This window comes from Zonotrichia leucophrys, chromosome 3, assembly GCF_028769735.1.
Source record: "Zonotrichia leucophrys gambelii isolate GWCS_2022_RI chromosome 3, RI_Zleu_2.0, whole genome shotgun sequence".
NCBI lineage: Eukaryota > Metazoa > Chordata > Aves > Passeriformes > Passerellidae > Zonotrichia > Zonotrichia leucophrys.
In genome coordinates, this window is record NC_088172.1 from 11,017,036 (window position 1) to 11,037,709 (window position 20,674).

Below are 20,674 nucleotides of genomic sequence, written 5' to 3' on the forward strand. Positions count from 1 at the left end.
TAAAAAGACCCATATCAGCTTTGAAATTAAAGTCTTGCCTCTTATCAATTACATGTTAAAACTTGGCTCCTTGAACAAGTTCTTCACATGTTCCTGTACCCCTTGCACATCAGATGTTGTCAGTATGATGACATTCCACAGTCTGCAGAACTCTGATCTAAACTCTGACTAGTTGAAAGGGGGAGAGCTTGCTTTACCAGATAACATGTTTTATATACTCTGCTGCTTAAGAATTCTACTCCAGAAGAGATGAACCACGGGGTAAAGCATGTTTTTATCAGCCTTTTTTATATTTCCAGGTTCAGTGGTGTCTTGTTTTCTGCAGATACACAGTTCTGTGTGAAAGCATACAGAACTTAATTTTACACTGAAATACTAGTTTGCAATTTACTTGAATTTTTCACCAGTGTTAGAGTTTATTTAAACATGAGTGAATAATACCAGGTTGTAAAATGAAACTAAGACTTTTACCTAGTGCTGCCTTTTGTTTGAATCAAATGTTACTTATCCAACATCTCTATTCATTGGCTTTGATTATTAATTGCTCCAAATGCTCTTTTGCTCCTAAACTCATTTTGACATTGAGCATTTAAAATTACAGAACTAGATGTTTGTAAAGACTACAAATAGTTTTGCAGCAGCTCTGAAGTGAATGTGCTGAATTTTGAATTCTTTCCCACCTTTAACTAGATGTTAAATTCATCTGAATTTAATTTCATCTGGATTATATTACTTGTTTTTTAAGGAATTACAGTATCTTGGGTAGATTCTTTAGCAAAGATGGTTGGATAATACTCAAGTTTATAAATCCACCTCATACCTCATTCTTTGTTGATTGTCACCGAAATGGACAATTTCTGTAAAAACTGATGTAGTCAAGATTATGAAATATCCAAAGAAATGTTGCTGGAAAAAAAATCTGGAACTTCAAGTGCAGACAAGAATATATTACTGGCTTTGCTGTTTCTTTACTGCAGTTACTACAGTTTTGTTCATTAGATTTGAAACAGTGAAAGCAAACTTTTACCAACCAGCCACACTGGCCACCTCCTTCACATGCTGTCAGTTCTCATGTGACACATACACCAGGTGCTGCAGCCCATCAGCTGATGTATGTTGGTGGTTGAAGGGCTTCAGAAAAGCTGATAGTATGAGAAAAAGCTTAGAAACTTAGATAGAGTTAATATTTTTATTTAATGAGAAATATTTTTAGGGAAATGTACTTGTAACCGGGTGGCTGGTTGGAGGCAGGACTGTGTTTGACTAGCAGCCTGCTGTGTTTCAGTGCCATTGCTAACCAGGTTTCTGTGTGTGTGTTTTGCAGATGAATCAGCAAATGGCTGGAATGAACCTCAGCAGTTCCAGCAACGTGATGGGCTTTGGGCAGCCCCCCAGCACAGCCGCAGGATGGACTGGAAGCTCCTCTGGCCAGACTCTCAGCACACAACTGTGGAAATGAAAGTTGCAATAGAAATCTTTCCCAGAACAGCCACCTAACATTCCTTGTTTAAATACATTTACTTTTGCTGTTCCTTCCATGTACATATATATTCTTTTTCTTTTTCCCCAGCTGTTCAGATTAAGGATATAACTGACTGACCGTGTTGTGGTCTATATTGATTTAAATTTGATGTAGTGAAAAGCAGATCAAATATATTTATACATCATTGGAAGCATTTTCATACAATGCATATGATTTCATAGACCATATTAAGAAGCTGCTTAACCACATACTGATTTTTTCCCTCAAAATTCTAGATCAAATGTTTGCATATAAGGGATGTAGCTATCATGTTAGTAATACTCAAAAATATGAACCCCAACCCCCCCAAAATTACCCAGTAATCCTGTAGAAGGTACTGTATGAACAAATGTTTAATCATATATAAATAGAATGTAAATGTATCACTGAGCAATGTTTTCTAGTGTATCAAACAAATTTTGTTTCATCATACATTTCACTGTGATGTTGTTATGGTGTGCATAACAGGGAATGTGGTTATTGAAAGAAAGATAAACCTGGATGTTACTGTAGTTCTACAAATCAATAGTTTATTCTTCTAAAGATGAGCATTTGATGCATTTGAGTTTCCTGTGGTAAAGTCTCTGACCTGGCTCAGGAGGCAAGCGCACAGTGTTAAAAGAGAACTGACAGCACAATATGCATTCAAGGTAACTCAGTGTGAACAGATATATTTTGTCTTGCAGACAGATCCAGGTTTATGACAGTGATTGTGTTTACATTTTATGGTGCCTCGTAATGATAAAATGTTATTTCCCTATATTAAAAGGATAAATCCGTAAATGATTGTGGGTTTTTTATTTCATTATTGTATGACCTGTTTGACTGCTACTTCTAATGAAGTAAAACATGTTCAGTTTGGAGGATCCATTTGTACAGATATTTAGACCAACAGTTTGTGAGTTAAAATCAGTTTATAATTACACCATTAAGCTGGATAAATACAAAAGTATATACATAAATAATGATTTTGAAAATACTCCATTGCAGCCATGTTTATGTGTGTGGAAACAGCGTTAAAACAAAGGTAAGTGTCAGTTTATTAAGCTGAGAGTTCAGAAATGCATGCAGACAAGTTAGAACAAAGCACACCCACTTGATTTGCTTATTAGAGTCTCTGAAAGCTTCCTTTTGTTTCCACAGAAGTCTGTCAGGTCTCAGGCAGCAGCAGCAGATGACCTTAGCTGTCCGAAGCACTGGTGCGTCCATGGTCCTGCTCTTGTGGGACTGTGCCCCCGTCATACCTCAATGTTCACTGTGTCCAGGTGGTACTTTGGCTCGTTAGCTAGGTTCACTTTCTCTGTTCGGGTGTGCCATACAAGAACCTGGAAAACACCATGTGTGTCAATGAAGTCATCTACAGAGATGAAAGCTTCTCACAAAGTACAAACTACCATGTGTGTCAGTAAAGTCATCTGCAGAGATGACACGAAAGCTTTTCACCAAGTGTGGCAATCGGTACCTTTGTGCAGTTGTTTGCTTTTGGCTCCAGTTCTTCCACTGTTGTTATCTGTTTCAGAAAATCAGATTCTTGCATTCCTGGTTGAGAACCACGACGCTTGAATACGGCTTTGGGATGGGACAGGATCACTTGAAGACTCACAGCAAATCCTTGGAGAGAGGGAGACAGGGAAAAAGGTTGAGAAAAACCTTTAAGCCTTACATTTTTGTGCAGTTATGCCTAGAAATCTCTCATGTTCTTTTTAAAAATGTTTTAATTTGATTATGTGGATAGGTAATATTTGGTAGGTTTGTACATCCTCCATTATATTATTTTGTTTTTGTTTGCCCTTAAGATACAATCAGGTTTTTTTAAATTGCATCATATTTTCAACATGTTAAATCTTAATTTCCCATCGTGTAGGTAATATATGCTTTCTTGTCTGAAAAGTCAGGTATCGCTAAAACCTTGGGTTATTCTTCCTTTCTACTTTTAATTAAGAAATAAAGCTCAATTATAAGTAAAATAAAATGTATGAAATTTATACTGTACAAACCATTCTACACTTCAAGGTGAGAGTCAAGAAAAAAAGGTTAAAATATGTTACAACTGTAATATTTAGATAGCTTTAGCCTGTAGATTTTTAACAGCCTTGCTGAGGAAAGACAAGTCATACTAATGCTCTGCCTTGGGAATGACTTTCAGCACCAGGGGTCTGCCAGGCAGTCTCAGCAGGTCTCAGCGTGGCACAGCATGGCTCAAAGGATTTATTCAGTGTACACACCTCTCTGCAGTGCTTTTCTCTACTAACATGCACCAGGTTCCTTGAAGGGAGACTGCAAACTGAGAAATCACTGCTTTGAACAAACTCACCCTCTCTGAAGAAGCTACCATGAATCTGTAATTTACCATTATTTTATAGAACTCTCCCATTTTCCTCCAGCAATGCTCAGTCATATGTATGCTTCTTTAACTATGACTCAAAAACTCAACTGATAGATTTGTAAAGAAAAATTACATTTGTAACTAACTCCTTTTGTCTGACTGCCAAGCCTACCAGAGAAATCCTTTCTTCATCATTTCAGAGTGGTTCCAGCTGTCCCTTTATGACACAAATAGTAACATTTTTGACATCAATTCTGGAAAACTCCAAAAACATTTAATTCTAGAGCCACTATTAAAATTTTATCAGTTTAAAATTGAGCATAACTTTCTATAACTTAATGTAATTCTGACCCTCTTTTAATAGAAATGTCTTGTTGCTGTATTTTCCTTGAAAGTATCTGTGACTTTTATGGGAGCCTTTTGAAGAGGAAAATGTAAGGAAGTAATTCTACATCATCATGTAAAGAAAGGCACACTGAAACCACTTTATCATGGTCTTGCTTGTAGGAAGCAAAAGGAGACACCAGGAATTTGTTTTGTTTTCAGTAAGGATTTGGACCCTGATGGATGTAAACAGGTCCCAGTTCACTGATGGACACAAAACATTTATACACTATATCTTGGATGTAGCTTTATACATCCTGTCCTGCCTGAGGTAGAGAATAGGTGTCTGCATGGACAGGGTCTGCATGGATCCACACCCTGCTGTGCAGTCGTGCTTCTCACTCCTTGTAGCCTGGCCATGATGGAGCACAAGGTGGGCTCCATCCCAGTGCTCTTGGTAGCCAAATGTAATCATTTGGGAAGAGCTGAGGGTGAGAGTTTAAACTCCCTCAGCTGCAGACAGTATGTACAGCCAGCTTGCTGCATCTTGAAGGGTGACCAGAGACTGTACTGATGAACAAAACAGTCTGCTTCAGTTTATAGGGTTTGGTTAGGTTTTGTTGGCCTTTTTTCCTCACATAAAACAAACAATAAATTTTGGATGCAGCTGGGATTTAATAATTTTGGGCTCAAAAAAAAAAGTAAATGGGAAGGCATTTTTTGAACCCTGATCAGCTGTGTGAGCTGCTCTTTCTTTTTAAATATATTTAAGATTCAAGCTACCCATGCATAAAGAAGAAAATGAAGTAAACACCAAAATTAGTGTCCTAGATTTTAGTGCACAGAAATAATCTCACTCTAAGCAGAAGAGATGCAGATTTTCTGCTTTTTATCTTTACAACGTCAGTGGGGCTCCCAGGACCCATAGCCTATACTTATCCATACATTAATTTCTCGTAACTTCTTTTGTTGCAAGGCTTGTTCCTCTGTTGAGAAAATTGCATTGATTTCTGAGGGTGGATTTCTCCTACATACAGATGTTCAAGTGGGCCATAGCCCCTGCATGTGACATGTGCCCTTGCTACAATGCTATTGCAAATTGTCATTTTGAGGCTGCTGTGAAAACTACTGGTGCCATCAAGTAAAAGTTAAATTATAAACTGAGTGTTGCAGGTGGCAAGGATGTGGGCTACTGTGCACTGGCTGGCCTAAGGTTTGTTTCCTTGGTCAGGGTCCATGCCGTCTTTGTTAAAAGAATCCAATAAAGCAGCAACTTTAGGAGGTAGAATAATCCAAGGAGACTTATCTCTTGGCTCTCTAGTTCTTTAGCTCTGCTTTATAACAGCTTTATTTTCACATGTATGACATTTTGTAAGATGGATTTGAGAGCAAAACACTTTCTAATGACAACTTTAAGTTGACTTTGTCAGAGGTGTCATTTTGGTGTCAAAAATAGAAGAGACAGCTCAGTTTTGACCAGACTGGCACTAATTATTTCTCTCAGTAGATAATGATCCTGTGCTAATAGATGAAAAGACACTGTTGTTTTGAATTCTGTCACTAAACGGGATTTATCTGGGATTACTGTCTCCAATGTAGCATAACTGAACAGTGCTTACATGCATACAGTTATTTTACTTAGTCTCATTATTCCTACAAGGTCATACTGGGCTTAACTTCACATGAAATGCCACAAGACAATTTCACAGCTGGAGTTTGAAGAGGTGTTTCGAGGATTTTTTGGTGTATAATGCAAGGTTATAAATTAACTCTAATTGGCTGAAGGGCCACCTAAATAGGAATTAATTTGTTGGAGGACAAGATACCTGGGAGACAGCAGATATTACATCTGTTCTTTCAATGTAAGCTGTTTCCATTAATTCACACCTTGACTTGTGTTAGACCAATGGCTTCTGTTAAAAGGCAGAACTATTTTTCTTCATCATTCAAGTTAAACTTCAGCCAGGGTTTAAAGATTTTGTTGCCATGGTTAATGCCATTGCTTCCTGGATGTTCTAGGTAGGACAGTAGCTGAAGGCAAGCTAGAAACTTGAGTGTTTATCATTTCTGGAGTGTATAAATGCTAATGCTCAGTGCTGATGTTGGAACAGATGTGCTGGCTTCCATGTAGATCAAGGTTCCACCTTTGGCTTGGGCTCTGTGGCTTTCAAGTTCTGTTCTACCTGTGGTGTACATTTTGGCTTGCAGTAAGGCAGAGATGTCTAACCAGGAGGTTTTGTAGTTAGGATCAAAGGCATCTGCTGATTACTTCACCATGAAAGAGGCACTTGATTATAAGCTCAATGCTTAAAACAGTATTTATCCTTGGATGGGAGGGGAGGTTGGTGTTTTGGTTTGGTTTTGGTGGGAGGTTTTGAGTGCTGGCTGCCATACCACTTAAAATTTTTTGTTTGTGACTTCCAGCAGTGGCTTTCAGATTCAGTCAAAATATGCCATGTTTTGCAGTGCCATGAATAGACTGGCATTTTGCTTAGGGAACCCCAAGAAATATGAGATGTACTGAAGATCTCATGACTATAGCAAAATGTTAATAAAATACAATAAAAAAAATGTGGTTGCTCAGGCCCTAGCAGAGGTGCCTAGGGCACAGTGGATGAACTCTAGACCCAAAGTCCAAAATCTGCTGGCCCGGTGTTTTACCGTCACATATTAATCTCTGTGACTGAAGTGGCTCCTGGAATGCTAATGCAAAGCAAGCATCTGCCTTCTTGAACAGCCTTCACATTAGGAGAATCACAATCTAACTTTTTTCTTGAGTGATCCAAAATTCTGGCAGTAAGGAACAGGCCAGAAGTAAAACAACATTTAATATAGAAGACTTGAATTCAGATCCATACTAAATAACACAGGTTTTGCTTTCCACCTTCTCTCTCACTTTTCTTCCCCAAGGGTAAGCAAGTCTGTGTCAAACTCTAGAACCCCCCTCGATTAAAAACTGATGCCAAACTTTGGAAATACCAGAACTAATTCATATGGTGTGTTGGTTGCCAGGCAAGAAGCAAGAGAGAAAACAACTCCTTTGCTTTCTGAATCCAGTTTAACATTGGAGAACAGCAGTATCAGCCACAAATTTCTCAAAATAAATAACCAATGTTTAATGAACTGACCTAATATGATTGCCATGAGCAAGTGTGTTGCAAAGAATCTGGGGAGGTTGGCCAGCTAGGGTCACTGAGCTGAGCCTGATGAAATCAGCAGGACCTGAATTTGGCCTTGTATCTTGCTGTCTAGAATAAGAATTTTATGTGCTTAAAGTCAAGGATGTGCTTCCTCTGAACAGCCACAAGTTAAATTGGTGATCCCAAACCTTTTAAGCCATCACTGTGTTCATACCCAGCCTCATGATCAAATCTTGTGAAAGTCACTGTGAAAGATGGTTCACTAAACCATCTAATTGGAGACCACTGACACAGCTCCATATCAGTATTACTGTATGCACCATCCTGTTTGCATGGCAGTATTTTTAACAGAGATTCTTGATCTTCCTTATGTGCCACATTCAGCATAACCTAAGTTCCTTATATATGGAAAAATGCCAGCAATGGACTAAGCATAGACTTAGGTTTGGTAGCAAGTCTCTGGAGGTCTGTTGGGGAGTCAGGAGAGAAGGGCAAGAGAAGGAAACTGCACGTTGACACACATCCTGTAGCCTGCACCTGCTCAGACACCTATGGAGTTCTGGATTTGCAGTTCTGTTCTGTTTATGCCCTGACACTGTATTCCTGAGGGGAATGAAGATGAAAATTTCCCATCATTTTTTAGCAGTCTAAACTGCATCCATTTCTTTCCTTGCTGAAATTAAAAATGAAATTCAATTTCTTCAGTATTTTTGAAGACTGAAAAAGTCTCATGCAAAATAATAACTCTTTATTTGTGGTTGTGCATTAACTTTCTGTATTCTAAAAGTTTTGGGTTTTTTTTTGTCTGTGACCCTCCCTTACATGACTTTGGTCAAAGCACAAGCAGGGAATGCTCCTAATGGACCCGCTTTTCCCTCATGCCAGTGATTTAGCCAGCATCTGCAAGGTAAACAGCTTAAGAACTTCCTATGTATATCTTCATGTCTGCGTTAGAGTCCCTTGGCTGATGTTTTGTAATGGCTTTCTGCCTGCAGCTGATGAATTATGCACCATGCTCTCACCTTTATAATGCCATCAGTAATCCCTTCTGGAGTCCAGTATCAATGTGTATCTCTAAATCCACAGGGACTGTTCAACTGCACAGCTGCAGTCCCTAACACGCTGCATGGTTTCAGGCTTCGCCCCTGAGAAATTCCTTTATGTGAACACCAAAATACTTATTTTTATGCCAGGTCATACTATTAAATTGAAATGCCTCTACAGTGCAGAAAAATTCACCTGATAACCTTTTTGTCTTTGAGGTGATAACCATAAAGGAGCAACCATTAGTGCTCCTTTATTTACCCTTTTTAACCAGTTGGACTGTAAATACTGTACATATTTTTATCAATAATTTCATTTAACATAACATTACTCTGTTAAGATGAGAAAGAACAGTACACTATCCTTTTCCCTCTCTCAAAACATTGGGGTATCGGGATAAAAAAAAGTGGCTATTTGTACCCTATTCTTGCCCTTGTGTTGTCATCTTAGTGTAAATCCCCCCTACCTTCTCAGTGATTTCTCATGGACAGCTCCTCACAGCACTGACTCCTTCACAGCACAGCCAACAAACTCCAACTCTCTCCACAGCACAGCTAACAACCTCCATCTCTCTTCTCACCCAGTTAACCCACTCATTTGTAGCACTCATCCTTATTGGACACAGCTGTGGCCTGTTAAGGGCAGGCCTGTTCCTGATCTTTGGTGATTAGTACAGCTGCAACTCCTCAGGTGTGAGCCTACCTTCTGCACTATTCTCTTACATTCTATCCCTCCACACCCTTGTATTCCTACTTTTCCCTCCTGAGTACAGAAGATGTTCAAGTACAAATACCATATCATTTGCTGGGAAACCAGCTTCTGCTGTATCAGAAATTGGACCTGTGACCAGTGGTGATTCATGTGGCAGTTGTGAGTGTATACAAAAGATAGTCTAAGCATGGACTGGCAGCAAGACAGAGCTGTGTGGTGTGCAAACTTCACTGCAGAAGATTGATTAGATTCATTTTGAAGCTTTTCTGCCTTCTTCTACCAGGCAACAGCTGTCAGTGATTTTTCCCCTAAGCCCAGTGTTTCAAAATATATCCATCTACAGTTATCACTGTCATTCCAAATAACCAATGCAACATGAATAATTTCATGATAAAGTAGCATTTTACAATATGAGGTCTAAGAAGGTCTGCATTTATGCTGCCTGGTTTAGATTGATGACAAAGTGACAGGCAGGGACTCCTTGCAAGAATTGCTAGGATGAATTAATATACAATTAACTTGTTTCAGACAGACAATTTATACAACATAAAAGCCAAGTTGCCACATAAAAATAAAAACAAATTAAAGTAAGTTCAGATACCACCAAGCAGCAAATTAATTAGACAAGATGTACAAGCTTATACTTCCAGGATAGTTAGTGCCAAAGGGCTGCACACTCTGCCAGCACTTCAGAAGTGTAAGAAGCTGCTGAAATTGTGAAATGGAAGCACTGATGTACCACGAGCGAGCCTCACCTGCCATGTCGATGGCAAAGGGCCTGTCAGCTCTCCAGCCCGTGTACCAGCCGACCACCTTGCCGTTCTCCACCACGGGGCGCTCGTAGCGCCGGCCGCCCACCAGCCCCACGGGCCACACGGACACCTTGCGCGTCGTCCGCATCTGCAAGAGCCAGCACAGCATCACTGCCCGCCCACAGCACTCAGCACCACCGGGAGTTCTGAGGCAATTCCGGCTTACACACTGCAGCCCAAGAGCTGCGTCTGCCCACCCATTTTCTGTGAAATCTCCAGCTCTGTATCCATAGGCATCTCAATTCTACTTTAAATACCTTATTTATACCAAGAGTTTTTAAAGCTGTGAAAAAACGGGGTTTTGTTCTTGTTTGGGTTTTCAAAGGTGTAGTAGATCTTTTTTATCTGCAAGACTGCAGCATTCTGGCACTGGGCTTATGTCTATAGATAGCTGAGATACTGTAGAAACTCAGTGAGAGAAAATATAATAATAATGATTAATACACACTTCACCAGGACAAGTACAATTAGTTTGGGACTTGTTAAAAATGCATTGAATAGAGGAAATGATGACACACAACTCTTTCCTACTGCAGCAGACCTGAGATGCAGCTCAGATGTATTAAGGATTCATGAAAAAAGATTGCTTAGGTTTTTTAACTTCTGTATTTTCCCCTAAAAAGCTCTGCTAAATTTCTGAAAAGGACAAAAAGCAGGCCAGACAGGATGCTTATTATCACCAGCAGCAGTTTTTCCTAGTGATGTAAATTAACTAAATGCAAAACTGGAAGTGTGATCCTTATCTAGCATAGAAGAAGCCATAGGTATGAAAAAAATGACTGTAGCAAGAATTGTCCATGACTGGGAGTCACTTCAAGAAGGGCATTGAAGTGCTAGGGCATGTCCAGAGAAGGGCAGCAAAACTGGGGAGGGATGTAGAAAAGTGGGTCCTAGAAGGAGCAGCTGAGGGAGCTGGGGGTGCTTAGCCTGGAGGAAAGCAGGCTCAGACCTTATCACTCCTCAGCTGTCTGAAAGCAGGGTGGAGCCAGGTGGGGGTCAGTCTCTGCTCCCAGGTAACATTAGGAAGAGCCTCAGGTTGTGCAAGAGAAGGTTCAGGTTGGCATCAGGAAAAAATTCTTGCCTGAACAGGTTATCAGGCATTGGAATGGGCTGCCCAGAGAAGTGATGAAGTGGCCATCCCTGCAAGTGTTCAATAAACTGGATATGACACTTAGTGCTATGGTTTAATTGATGTGGTATTCAGGCAAAGGCTGGACTCAATCTTGGAGGTCTTTTCTAACAGTAAAGATTATGAGTCTGATTCAGTGACTTCAGATAACTGGTTCAGTGGTCCATTTTCTCCAGTAAACAGGAGATAATATGGCACAAACCCCGACACACTGCTCCCCGTGGGAAAATCAGGCGGTCTGGCGTGAGAACTCGAGCAAGCGAGGGCACTGACACGGCGACCTGCACAACTTAACCACGCTGGTTCAAAAGCCACTGTTTTAACACTGTGCTCTGAATCTGGTCCTATTGAAACAAGTATTCAACTATTGCAGTGTAATGTGGGCTTAATTTGATCTATTCTAAAAACAGTCTCGTCTTTTGTTGTAATTGAAACTTATTCCTTTGGGAAAGGTTATCCCTTTTTCCTTCCAAAGAGATGGCCAAGCACATGACCATCCCGCGGGGACAAAAAGTTTGGGAGCTTACTGCATATTGTAACCAGGTACACAGCTCTAATGTCAATGATGCTCAGATTTATGGCAGAACCAGATGGATTTACATTAATACCCCATGATACACAGTGTTTTGGAAAAGCTTGTCAATGAAGAGTATCTCACTGACCTCATAAAACCACTTAAAGCACCCAGAAGTTAAAACTAAAATCTGGGTCAATCTCAGTGGTCTATAGTATTCATAAGCACCACATGTCATAGCAAGTCACTCTTAAGAGTCCTACTTCTGTCCTTGGGTGACTTATTTAAGTTACATTTTGAAAATGAATAACAGTGTCAAGAATACAGCAATTCCTTTAAGTAAAAGCTGAAAGAGCACATCTAGACCAGTATTTATGCTAATTCTGAAATACCTCACAGCCTTGGGATATGCTAGGCAGATGAAAGTAGGAATATTTCGTTTAATCTTCTGAGAATAACATTACTGCAGTTAACATACTGATATGTGAAGGCTGTATTTATGTATGATGGGGAAAAAGCTATTATTTGGATTAAAAGGCCAGCTTGCACCTGGAATTTTATGCTGCTAATCATCAGGACACAAAAAAGTGATTCAAAAACGTGTTAAATCTGAATAACTTTAGTGCCGTGGGTTAAACAACTGCCAAAAATCCTAGGACTTACAGCTTCCTAAGTGACTGTTCTATCTGTCATTGTAATGACAGCAGTAGCACAAGCTGCGTTAACACTCAGCATTGAAAGTCCTGGTAGCTTACAGAATGGCATTCATCTTTCTTACACTTCACTCTCTGCAAGTCAAGCAGCTGCTCTGTCCCAGTTAGAGTTGTGTAGTTAACGAGCAGAGAGGAGCCCACTGGCAGGATTCATCCTGCCCCGCTTGGACAGCTCTCTCAGGGCAGAAGTGCTTCTGTCCTCTGTTCACTTTTTGAAAGGGGGTCTTGGGCGTAGGAGGAGAGTGATGTACTGGGTGGGGAAGATGGTAGAGCAAACCTGAATGAAGCAGGAGGGGGAGGAGAACTGGGAAGAAGTGGGCAAGAAAATGACCAGAGAGATGAGTAACAACTGACCAAAGAAATGCCAGTGAGGTGATGGTCATACAGCAGTAAATACAGTAACAACAGAGTAATCACTGAAGAATAGCAAGAGAAATGCAGGAAATTGAGCTGAGCAATAAAAGGCAGCGATAAAAGCATTGCTATATTTAGCATCTCATTAGTCAATCAAGAAAAGCTGCTTAATGGGATGCGCTGGACTGATGGATAGGGAAGATACCAAGCCAGTAACAAAATATAAAAGCCCAAGGGGAATGAAGGTAAATGACAGAGAAAAGGAAACATGGCTGTACTTCCTACAGTGAAAATGCTTCCAGACTGGAACAACCATCCTGCTGTTTTTGCAGCATGATGTCAATGTGTTTCTGTTTGGGATTCACAGCCTTCTGCAAGGGCAAACCTGCTGCCACACTTCATAAACATTTTTCCCCCTGTCATTTCAACCCCTGTGTGATTTGTGACCTGTCCTGGTCAGGTTACAGGTTCACATCCATGCTCAGCATCCTATCCCACACCTCTGCCCATCCCATTGATACTCCAGCAAATTCTGATTTATTACTACCAAAGAGAGGCTCTAGAGCTCCTTCGCTACAACAATTCCTGGGTTAAAGCAGAAGCACAGCCAGGTTCCCTGTCAGTTCTCACACCGTTCTCTGCATCAGTCATAGGCCATTTAAAGACAAATTCTGCTCAACTAAACTTATGTGAGAGCCCTATGGCTCAGCCAGACAGCTCAGCCTGACGCTGTGCCTGTTTGCTGAGGCTTTGGACAAAGCTCCTGCCCCCACTTACCATCATTTCAAAGGAGGCATTAAGGCATAGAAAACCTGTGCCAGTGGCTTTTGTGGTTCAGGGACTGAGATGCTTAGGGGTTAGGAACTTCAAAAGGCAAGTTTGTTGTTCGCAAATTTGACTGTGAAGGGTATTCTCCATGGGAATGCTTGTAGAAGGGATCTACAAATAAAAAAAAAAATCATTCCTTGATGTAGCCCCCTCTGCAGCTCTCACAGGTGATCTGCTTCACCATCCTCCCTGCTAGAAAGCTTTCTTTCCAAGCATCTGCTTGAAACCTCCTCTGCTGATTTGTACACAATCTACATTGCAGAGGGAGGACAGCTTAATTCACCCTTTTCTCCAGCAACATTTTATATATAAGGTACATGACTAATTTTCTAAATTATACCAGCATCCTTGGGCACAAATGTCAATATTGCTTCCCTGCAGAAGAAAACTGTACCAAATTTAACTAAAGCAGTTTGCAGCCAATTTCTGTGGACTGGGCCAACTTCCAAAACATTTGCTACTCGTTTTACTTCTGGGCCCTTCTATTTACTGGTTGCCTCATTCTACTCCCATTCATTCTGCTGGGTTGTGTTCACTCTACCTCTGAAGAGCTGCTGACCCCATGTAATTAATTTCCCAGCAACAGTATCAGTTTCACAGGTAAAACTGCTGCTGCCAGTGCAGAAACAGAGAGTACTTGGTAACCAAGCAAAAACCTGTTTCAAATAGCCTTTTTTTTTTCTTTTTGGTCACTGTTTCCTCTCATTTTTAAGCTGTTTCATTCTCTGCCAGTCTTTTCTAATCCAGCCTCTTTAGCATAGGTATTACATGTCTATGTGGAAGAAAAATGTCAGTGTGCATTTAAAAGCTGTCATGTACTCCTAAATCATTTATATACTAGAAAGGTATTTAATGCACTGCTAACTCATATTTGGATCACTTTTTATCCTGAAGAAAATAACTAATGACTGCCAGCTAATATTTAATTCTGTCTAGACTACTGAATGTTATTTTTAAGACTATTATGAAAATCTGATTTTTCCAACCAGCTCCTAGAGATACAACCAAAGATTTTCATGTTTTCAAAGGTAAGGAGATTCACTTATACTACTTTTAAACCTTTTGCATAAATATATCTATTAAAAATACACAGAAGTTAGCTTAATACAGTGTATAAAAATTAGGACAGTTATATGTGTTATTGAAGGAACACTAAACCTTCCCTAGTCAAAGCTGGAATAAATAGTAAATTTATTTTTAATTTTAAATTTACCTCTTCTATAATGCATTTTTTGAGTTCCCCTCAAAATATTTTATAAAGATGATCACAGGAAAACTGAAGCTTTTGTGACATGCAATGCCTGCAAGTATTTCTGTTCTATTTTTAATAACAAGGAATCCTTTTTTTAGGCTACTGAAATGGCTGTTAAAAGTCATTAGAATATCTGCCACCTTCATACACACCTTTTGAGAGGGAAGGACAGGGACACAAGAAAATTCTTTCAGTCTGAATCTGTGGTTCTTTGAATCCTGAGCTACCTGTAAAGATTAACTCAACCTGGGGAGAGCAGGATGAGCTCTGTCCTCTCACATCTCCTTTCCAGCTTCAACTCTACCATCATATTCAGGGCACTCTTGTGTAGGAACAGCTACAGCAAATTGAATTCTGGCCCACAGCTCAGTGGGCACTAGGACTAACTGCTAAGCTGCTGAGGTTTGGGTTGGGTTTCTTTACCCCTTAGAAATAACAATTAGTGCTGTGATCAACTCTGAATTCCACACTGCAAGGCTGTATCCACATCACACCTTAGAGTGTGGATTCCTCTAAGGAGACCCAGTCTGCAAATCCTCTCCTTGCACTCAGACAAGACAGTGGAATGTGCCACACTTTGCATGCTCTAAGTATCCAGCAAACATTGCCAAGAAATTCTGGTATTGATGACCAGAAACCTGGGGGTGGCAGGGAGGGGGAACATGGTTTTAGATATGAGCATTTTAATTTCAAACATATCTCAGTTTAGGGGTCTGAACAGAAAACAAACAAAAGTGTCAGAAATAACCTAGATCGGAATCTCTAAAACTCAATGTGTTTTTGAATGCAGCAAGCTCACTTTCATACAGATACTGAAGACTTTTATTCCTCTTCTTGTACTCCTCATGCTCCTCATGCTGCTCACCCCTCACCTTCAAAGGATTCAGGGCAGTCTGCACAATCAACAGCAGAGTGGATCTCCAACACCAATTCCTCCAAATTTGCACACATATCCAAACATGGACCGTGGAAGTGATGGCCTTTGGCCAGCTACTCAACATATGGAAAGAGCAGAGAGAATGCCTGAGACACAGAAACACAGGAATTCTGTGAAGAGTTGGGGGAAGTGAAACTTAGCTGTCGATCTTCACTTCCCAGTCCTTAGGTTAATCCTGTTTTTAAAATCTCTGTGTGAAGGTGGAATGCCAGTATTATCCAAGGTTTTTTCCCTCTGGAAGTTTAAAATGTGAAATCAGCAGTTGCTAGGCATCAGTCACAATATTACAATAACTTGCATTCAGGAATAAGATGAAGCACAAATGCACCAGAAACTATAAGAATCACTCCAAAATGAACAGCGTGTGGTAAAAAATAGAAGCTATGGTGAGTCATGCAGAAACATTTGTAAAACATCTTAAATATAACAGTTGGAATTTCAGGCCTCTCAGTGGCTTTTTTATGAATGCAGGCTGACTTTTAACATAACAGGTATTTTCAGAAAGCAGACTTGTTTTTGATGGAGAGATGCACAAGGACACCTCCAAATGAACAGAACGTACCTGAACAGAAGATACATAAATTATTTCTGAGGTTTCAATCCCAAAATAATAAATGACAAAATACAATATGCCAGAAACACAGGCATTAAAGTAAAAGCATGATTTTTCACCTGACCACCACTACACTCTCAAGCAGAAAGAGTTGGGAATAACTTAAATGCCACACCTCTACTCCTGGAAACATTTCTTCATCATCGCTGCATCCTTTTTAGTACTCTAAAGAATTTCACAATCATTGAACGGGTTGATTCCTTCCCTGCAGCCTTTCCATGGAAGGTGAACCTTTCCTAACAAAATGCCAACTGAGCCAATGCCGTAGCAGCAGAAAAGCTCTCCACCTTATTCTAGAAAGGACAACTAAACCTGTTTAGACCCTGCCCAGTTCGACTTTGAGGACATGGTTTCACCAGTCAAAAACTGACCTGTCCACCCACATACCATCATAGGTCTTCGGAAAAAAGATAACTATAAACAGCAGCCAAGGGTTCCAGATTTACTACAGAAGGTGGCATTTTCCAGACTGCTGTAAGCTGGGCTTTTTTCCTGATTTCCATGAAACACACTTAGCCTAGGTCTACTGGGCCCAGCTCATGCCACATCAAATGTAAAATACTCATTGCTATAAGCACCAGGCAGAAGTACTTTGGACAGAGATTAGAATTTCTTCATCAAAAGCTCTCAGAAGTATCCCATGGCATTCCATGTCAAAGCATGCTCCTTTTTGATCATGGCCTCATGGTTTATACACTACAGCTCACAGGAAAGCCTTTGCTGATCTTGCTTTGTTAAAAGGCTCCATCTCCTGTAAGGACACCAGGGAAACCCACAGCAAAGGAGCTTCCTTAAACCCAGTCCTCGAGGACGTGCAGTTCCCTTGCTCGCCTCCTGCTCCGCAGTCCTGCTTGTTTGACCTCTGAGCAAAACATTTCCCTAACACAAACGTTCCTCTCCTGCTGGCTTTACAGTCCTGCCCAGCCTTGCTTCCCATCTCCCTGGGGCCCCACTGCTGCCCCTGGAGCCAGCTCTGACCCAGCAGCAAGCCATCACAAAAGGACAGACCTGTGTCCCACAAAGCAGCAGATGCACACTGCACACACCTGCCTGCACACAGTGCTGCTGGCACTGGGGGCCTGCACACCCCTGTGTGACAGTGACATGCTGAAAGTCACACAGCCACACAGGATGCTGCTTGGATGAGAGCTCAGAGCTCCTGTCTCATCCTACATTTAAACTTCTCCCTCTTAGTGAGCAGACTGCATTTTATCAGACCTCCTTAGGGAAAGCAACTGCTGGTCTGGAGAATTGTTCCTGGCAGGAAAACAAACCGAAAAAAACTCCCTCTCAGGTATAGTTACCACCATTTTCATAACAGGAATTACTACCAGATTTCATCTGCAAACAATGCATTCTGAGGCTGTTCTCTTCATGCTTGGAGAAGACAAGTATAATTTACGTTCATAAATCAATCAATTCCTGAAGGGCAGATCAGGATTTACCACAGAGCTGTCAAGCCAGAATCCATGAATACATAGATTTTCTTTTATCGAGTCAAGAAGCAACCAGCCCTCTAGCAGTGCCTCGACTGCAAAATCAGGCTCCTGGCTCGCTCTAAATGCAACCTCCCCCACGTAAAGGCGCCTCCCGTTGGCAAAACCTGCCAATGGACTCTGCCAGGGCGGGAAGGCATTCCCCATGTCAGTGCCAGTGCCTCCCAGGGACCTGCCAACAGCTCCTCAGTGACCCCAAAACAGCCACAGCAACTCACAGCGGCAACTGAAGCAAAAGCTCCTTCTCTGCCCCAGTAACTGAGCGTTCCCAGCTCCCCATTTCTCAGGGAAAACCATTCATGCATGTGTGCCTGCCTGTGAACACAAGGCTCAGAACAAACAGCTCTTTCCCAGCAGCTCAGTGCCGGGGAAAGGGAAGCCTTGGGGCTGCAGAGGTTCATGCTGGAGGTTACAACCCTTGTTAGCAAGAGGAAACACAGGTTGCCTGTTGTGCTTGCAGTTCTCAAGGCTAACCCTTCAGACAGCTTTACCCCTTCATTTTCCTGCACTTCCCAGCTAATTAGAGAGGTGATTTGTACCTTTCTTTTTCATAATTCACAGCAATTAGTACAATAATGATAGAAATTTTAAAAGAATAAATGTGACCAGACTCTTTTTCAATAGCTGTGGAGCACTCAAGAGAAACGCCAGCTAATAGTGTTCCTTCAGCTTGTCCCTAACGTTGGTATTCAACAACAAAAAACCCAAAAAACCCAAACAAACAGTAGATATTTGCCAAATATCTTTTGTCCCGCATTTCTCATTGTGCCAAAGTGTATTTTCTGTTTCTGTTAACAGACTCCCTAAGATTCAGTCAAATTGACCTTATTTCTACAAATACACGTGAGCACTCCTGTAACATCAAAGACGGGTATGTGAAATTACTCTGCATTATAATGCACTGAGCACAGCTATGAGAATTTTTAAAAAATCAATTGCAACAAAGGTTTAGCCTCGAGGCAAAGGTCCTTAAATTAGCAGCTTCAATGCTGAAAGCCAAGTGCGCAAAAGAAGTAGGGCATCCCTGCTGAATGGGGAGCCTGCACCTGCCCACACACTGGAAATGGAAAGGGATGCACTGCGAACCCAAACACAAACGACCGTAAGCATTTCTAACCAGCTTTCCCGAAGGAGTTGCATGTGCCTCACATTTCCGTGTATCACGTTTAACTCACTGACTGCAACACGCGGGGAAGGGCACGGCTGCAGCCAGCGGCAGGGAGGGGGGCTCACCTCGACAGACAGCCCTGCCCACCGGCAGGACACACGGACACAGCGCGCCTCAAGCCCTCCGCTGCCAACTTACTTTGCTGCTTCCCTCCCGCATTTCCCTGCCAAGGTTACTCTCCCAGCTGTCACAGAAGATGTACATGATCTTTCTTCTACTGTTTTATGTCCACTTCTTAAACACCCTCCTTCCTGCCAGGGGGAGCCCAGAAAGAAAGCTGGATATCCTCTGCCCCGAGCGCTTGCCAGTTCCCACCAAAATGACACAAAGCCCTTCACCAAGGGGAGGCAATGAAGACAAAACCAGGTCCTTTCACAAAAGAGACTCCTCAAAGGGCGTTCAGTCGTTATACAAGCGATTTGCTGCTTTTAAGGCTTCAAAAGGCAACTCCAATGAAGAAGCCTGCTCTGGCTTAATTCATTAGCGCCAATGAAAAAACTGTGAAGGTTGGCGGCTCCTGATGCGAGTTTGCCCTACAGGGAGAGGGATGCAGCCTGAAAATAACAAAACAAGTCGCACTTTTCAACACAGTTTTGACAAAACACACAGGATCCCTTATATAAACCTTAAACTTGCCTCGCTCGGCAGCAAAGTGAGAAAACAGCAGTAAAAAGTTGGGCGAGTATGGAGAGGAGGGACAAGAAACTTCAAACCAGGAGAGCGGCGGTCACACAGCGGCAGCCGCGGGGAGCCCGGGTGAGGGACGGGCACAGCGAGGTCTCCGGGCGGGGAGCGGGCTCCACTCCCTCCTAATCGGAGCTTTTGGATAAGGGAGACCGAGTTCGCCGCAAAGCGGGGATGGGGAGCAGCCCGGCGCGGGAGTGTGGGAGGGGGACCGGCAGGAGCCAGAGGAGCGGCGGGGAGCGGGGATGGGGACGCGGCGGAGCGTGGCGGCCGAGCGCGCCCCCCGTCCCGCACGCACCTCCTGGAACAGCTCCAGGCTGTAGGTGTTGTCGTCGTCGGCGAAGAAGAGCACCCCGGGCTGCGGGGGCGGCAGGTGCTGGTGCCGCTGCCGCAGCCAGGCCAGGCCGGCGTTGCGCTGCTCGGTGGCGCGGGGCAGCCCCGGGCGCTTGTAGCGGCGCGGCGTGGGGACGTGCAGGTGCGTGCAGGGCAGCCCGGCGCCCGCCACGAAGCGGGTCACCAGCTCGCTGCGCGCCGCCGCGTCCTCCACCAGGATCCAGTGGAGCCGCGACACCTGCCGGAAGGTGTTGGCCAGGCGGGTGAGCTCGGCCTTCTGCACCGGGCGGCTGTAGGTGGGCGTGATGGCATAGATGGTGGGCAGCGCGGCCTCGGGCCGCCGCCGCGGGGTGGGAGGCCGCGCCCCGCCGCTACCGCCCTCGGCCCCGCCGCGGGGGGACAGCGCGGGCAGCGGCGCCCGGCTGCTGTCGATGTCCAGCACGATGATGACGATGAGCACCCAGGGCAGCAGCAGGAGGAAGCGGCTGAAGAGCAGGGACTTCATGCTGCCCCCGGCGCCCTCCCGCCGCGCCGCCGCTCAGCGCCGCCCCATAGACGGGCGCGGCGGGGCTGCCCCAGCGCGGGGCTCCGCGGGGCGCCCGGGCGGCGGCGGCGGCGGCGGCCGGGGCGGGGGGCAGGCGCTCCCTCCCTCCTTCCCTCCCGGCGGGGCGGGTCGGGTCCGGGAGCCCCGCGGTGCCTGCGGGGCAGGAGCCGGCCCCGCTCCCGCCGCTCCTCTATTCCAGCGTCCGCTCTTCCTCCTCCTCCTCTTCCTCC

At 43.2% G+C, this 20,674-nt stretch overlaps 2 protein-coding genes across 5 annotated transcripts in view; one reads left to right on the plus strand and one right to left on the minus strand.

Moving 5' to 3' along the window:
• SMAP1 (small ArfGAP 1) overlaps positions 1-2,305 on the plus strand; it is a 91,254-nt gene extending 88,949 nt beyond the window's left edge. For all 4 annotated transcript variants that reach the window (XM_064707345.1, XM_064707347.1, XM_064707343.1 and 1 more), the window contains one exon: positions 1,325-2,305. In XM_064707345.1, the coding sequence (XP_064563415.1) occupies positions 1,325-1,459 (135 nt within the window). In that variant the 3' untranslated portion in view covers positions 1,460-2,305. The remainder of the gene's footprint in view (positions 1-1,324) is intronic.
• Positions 2,031-20,543, minus strand: B3GAT2 (beta-1,3-glucuronyltransferase 2). The gene is made up of 4 exons (XM_064707348.1): positions 19,866-20,543; positions 9,823-9,967; positions 2,985-3,133; positions 2,031-2,847 (listed from the first exon to the last, which is right to left on the minus strand). Exons 1-4 carry the CDS (start codon positions 20,403-20,405, stop codon positions 2,761-2,763), a joined length of 921 nt encoding a protein of 306 aa, XP_064563418.1. The 5' UTR covers positions 20,406-20,543; the 3' UTR covers positions 2,031-2,760.
• Between the last annotated feature and the right edge of the window lie 131 nt (positions 20,544-20,674).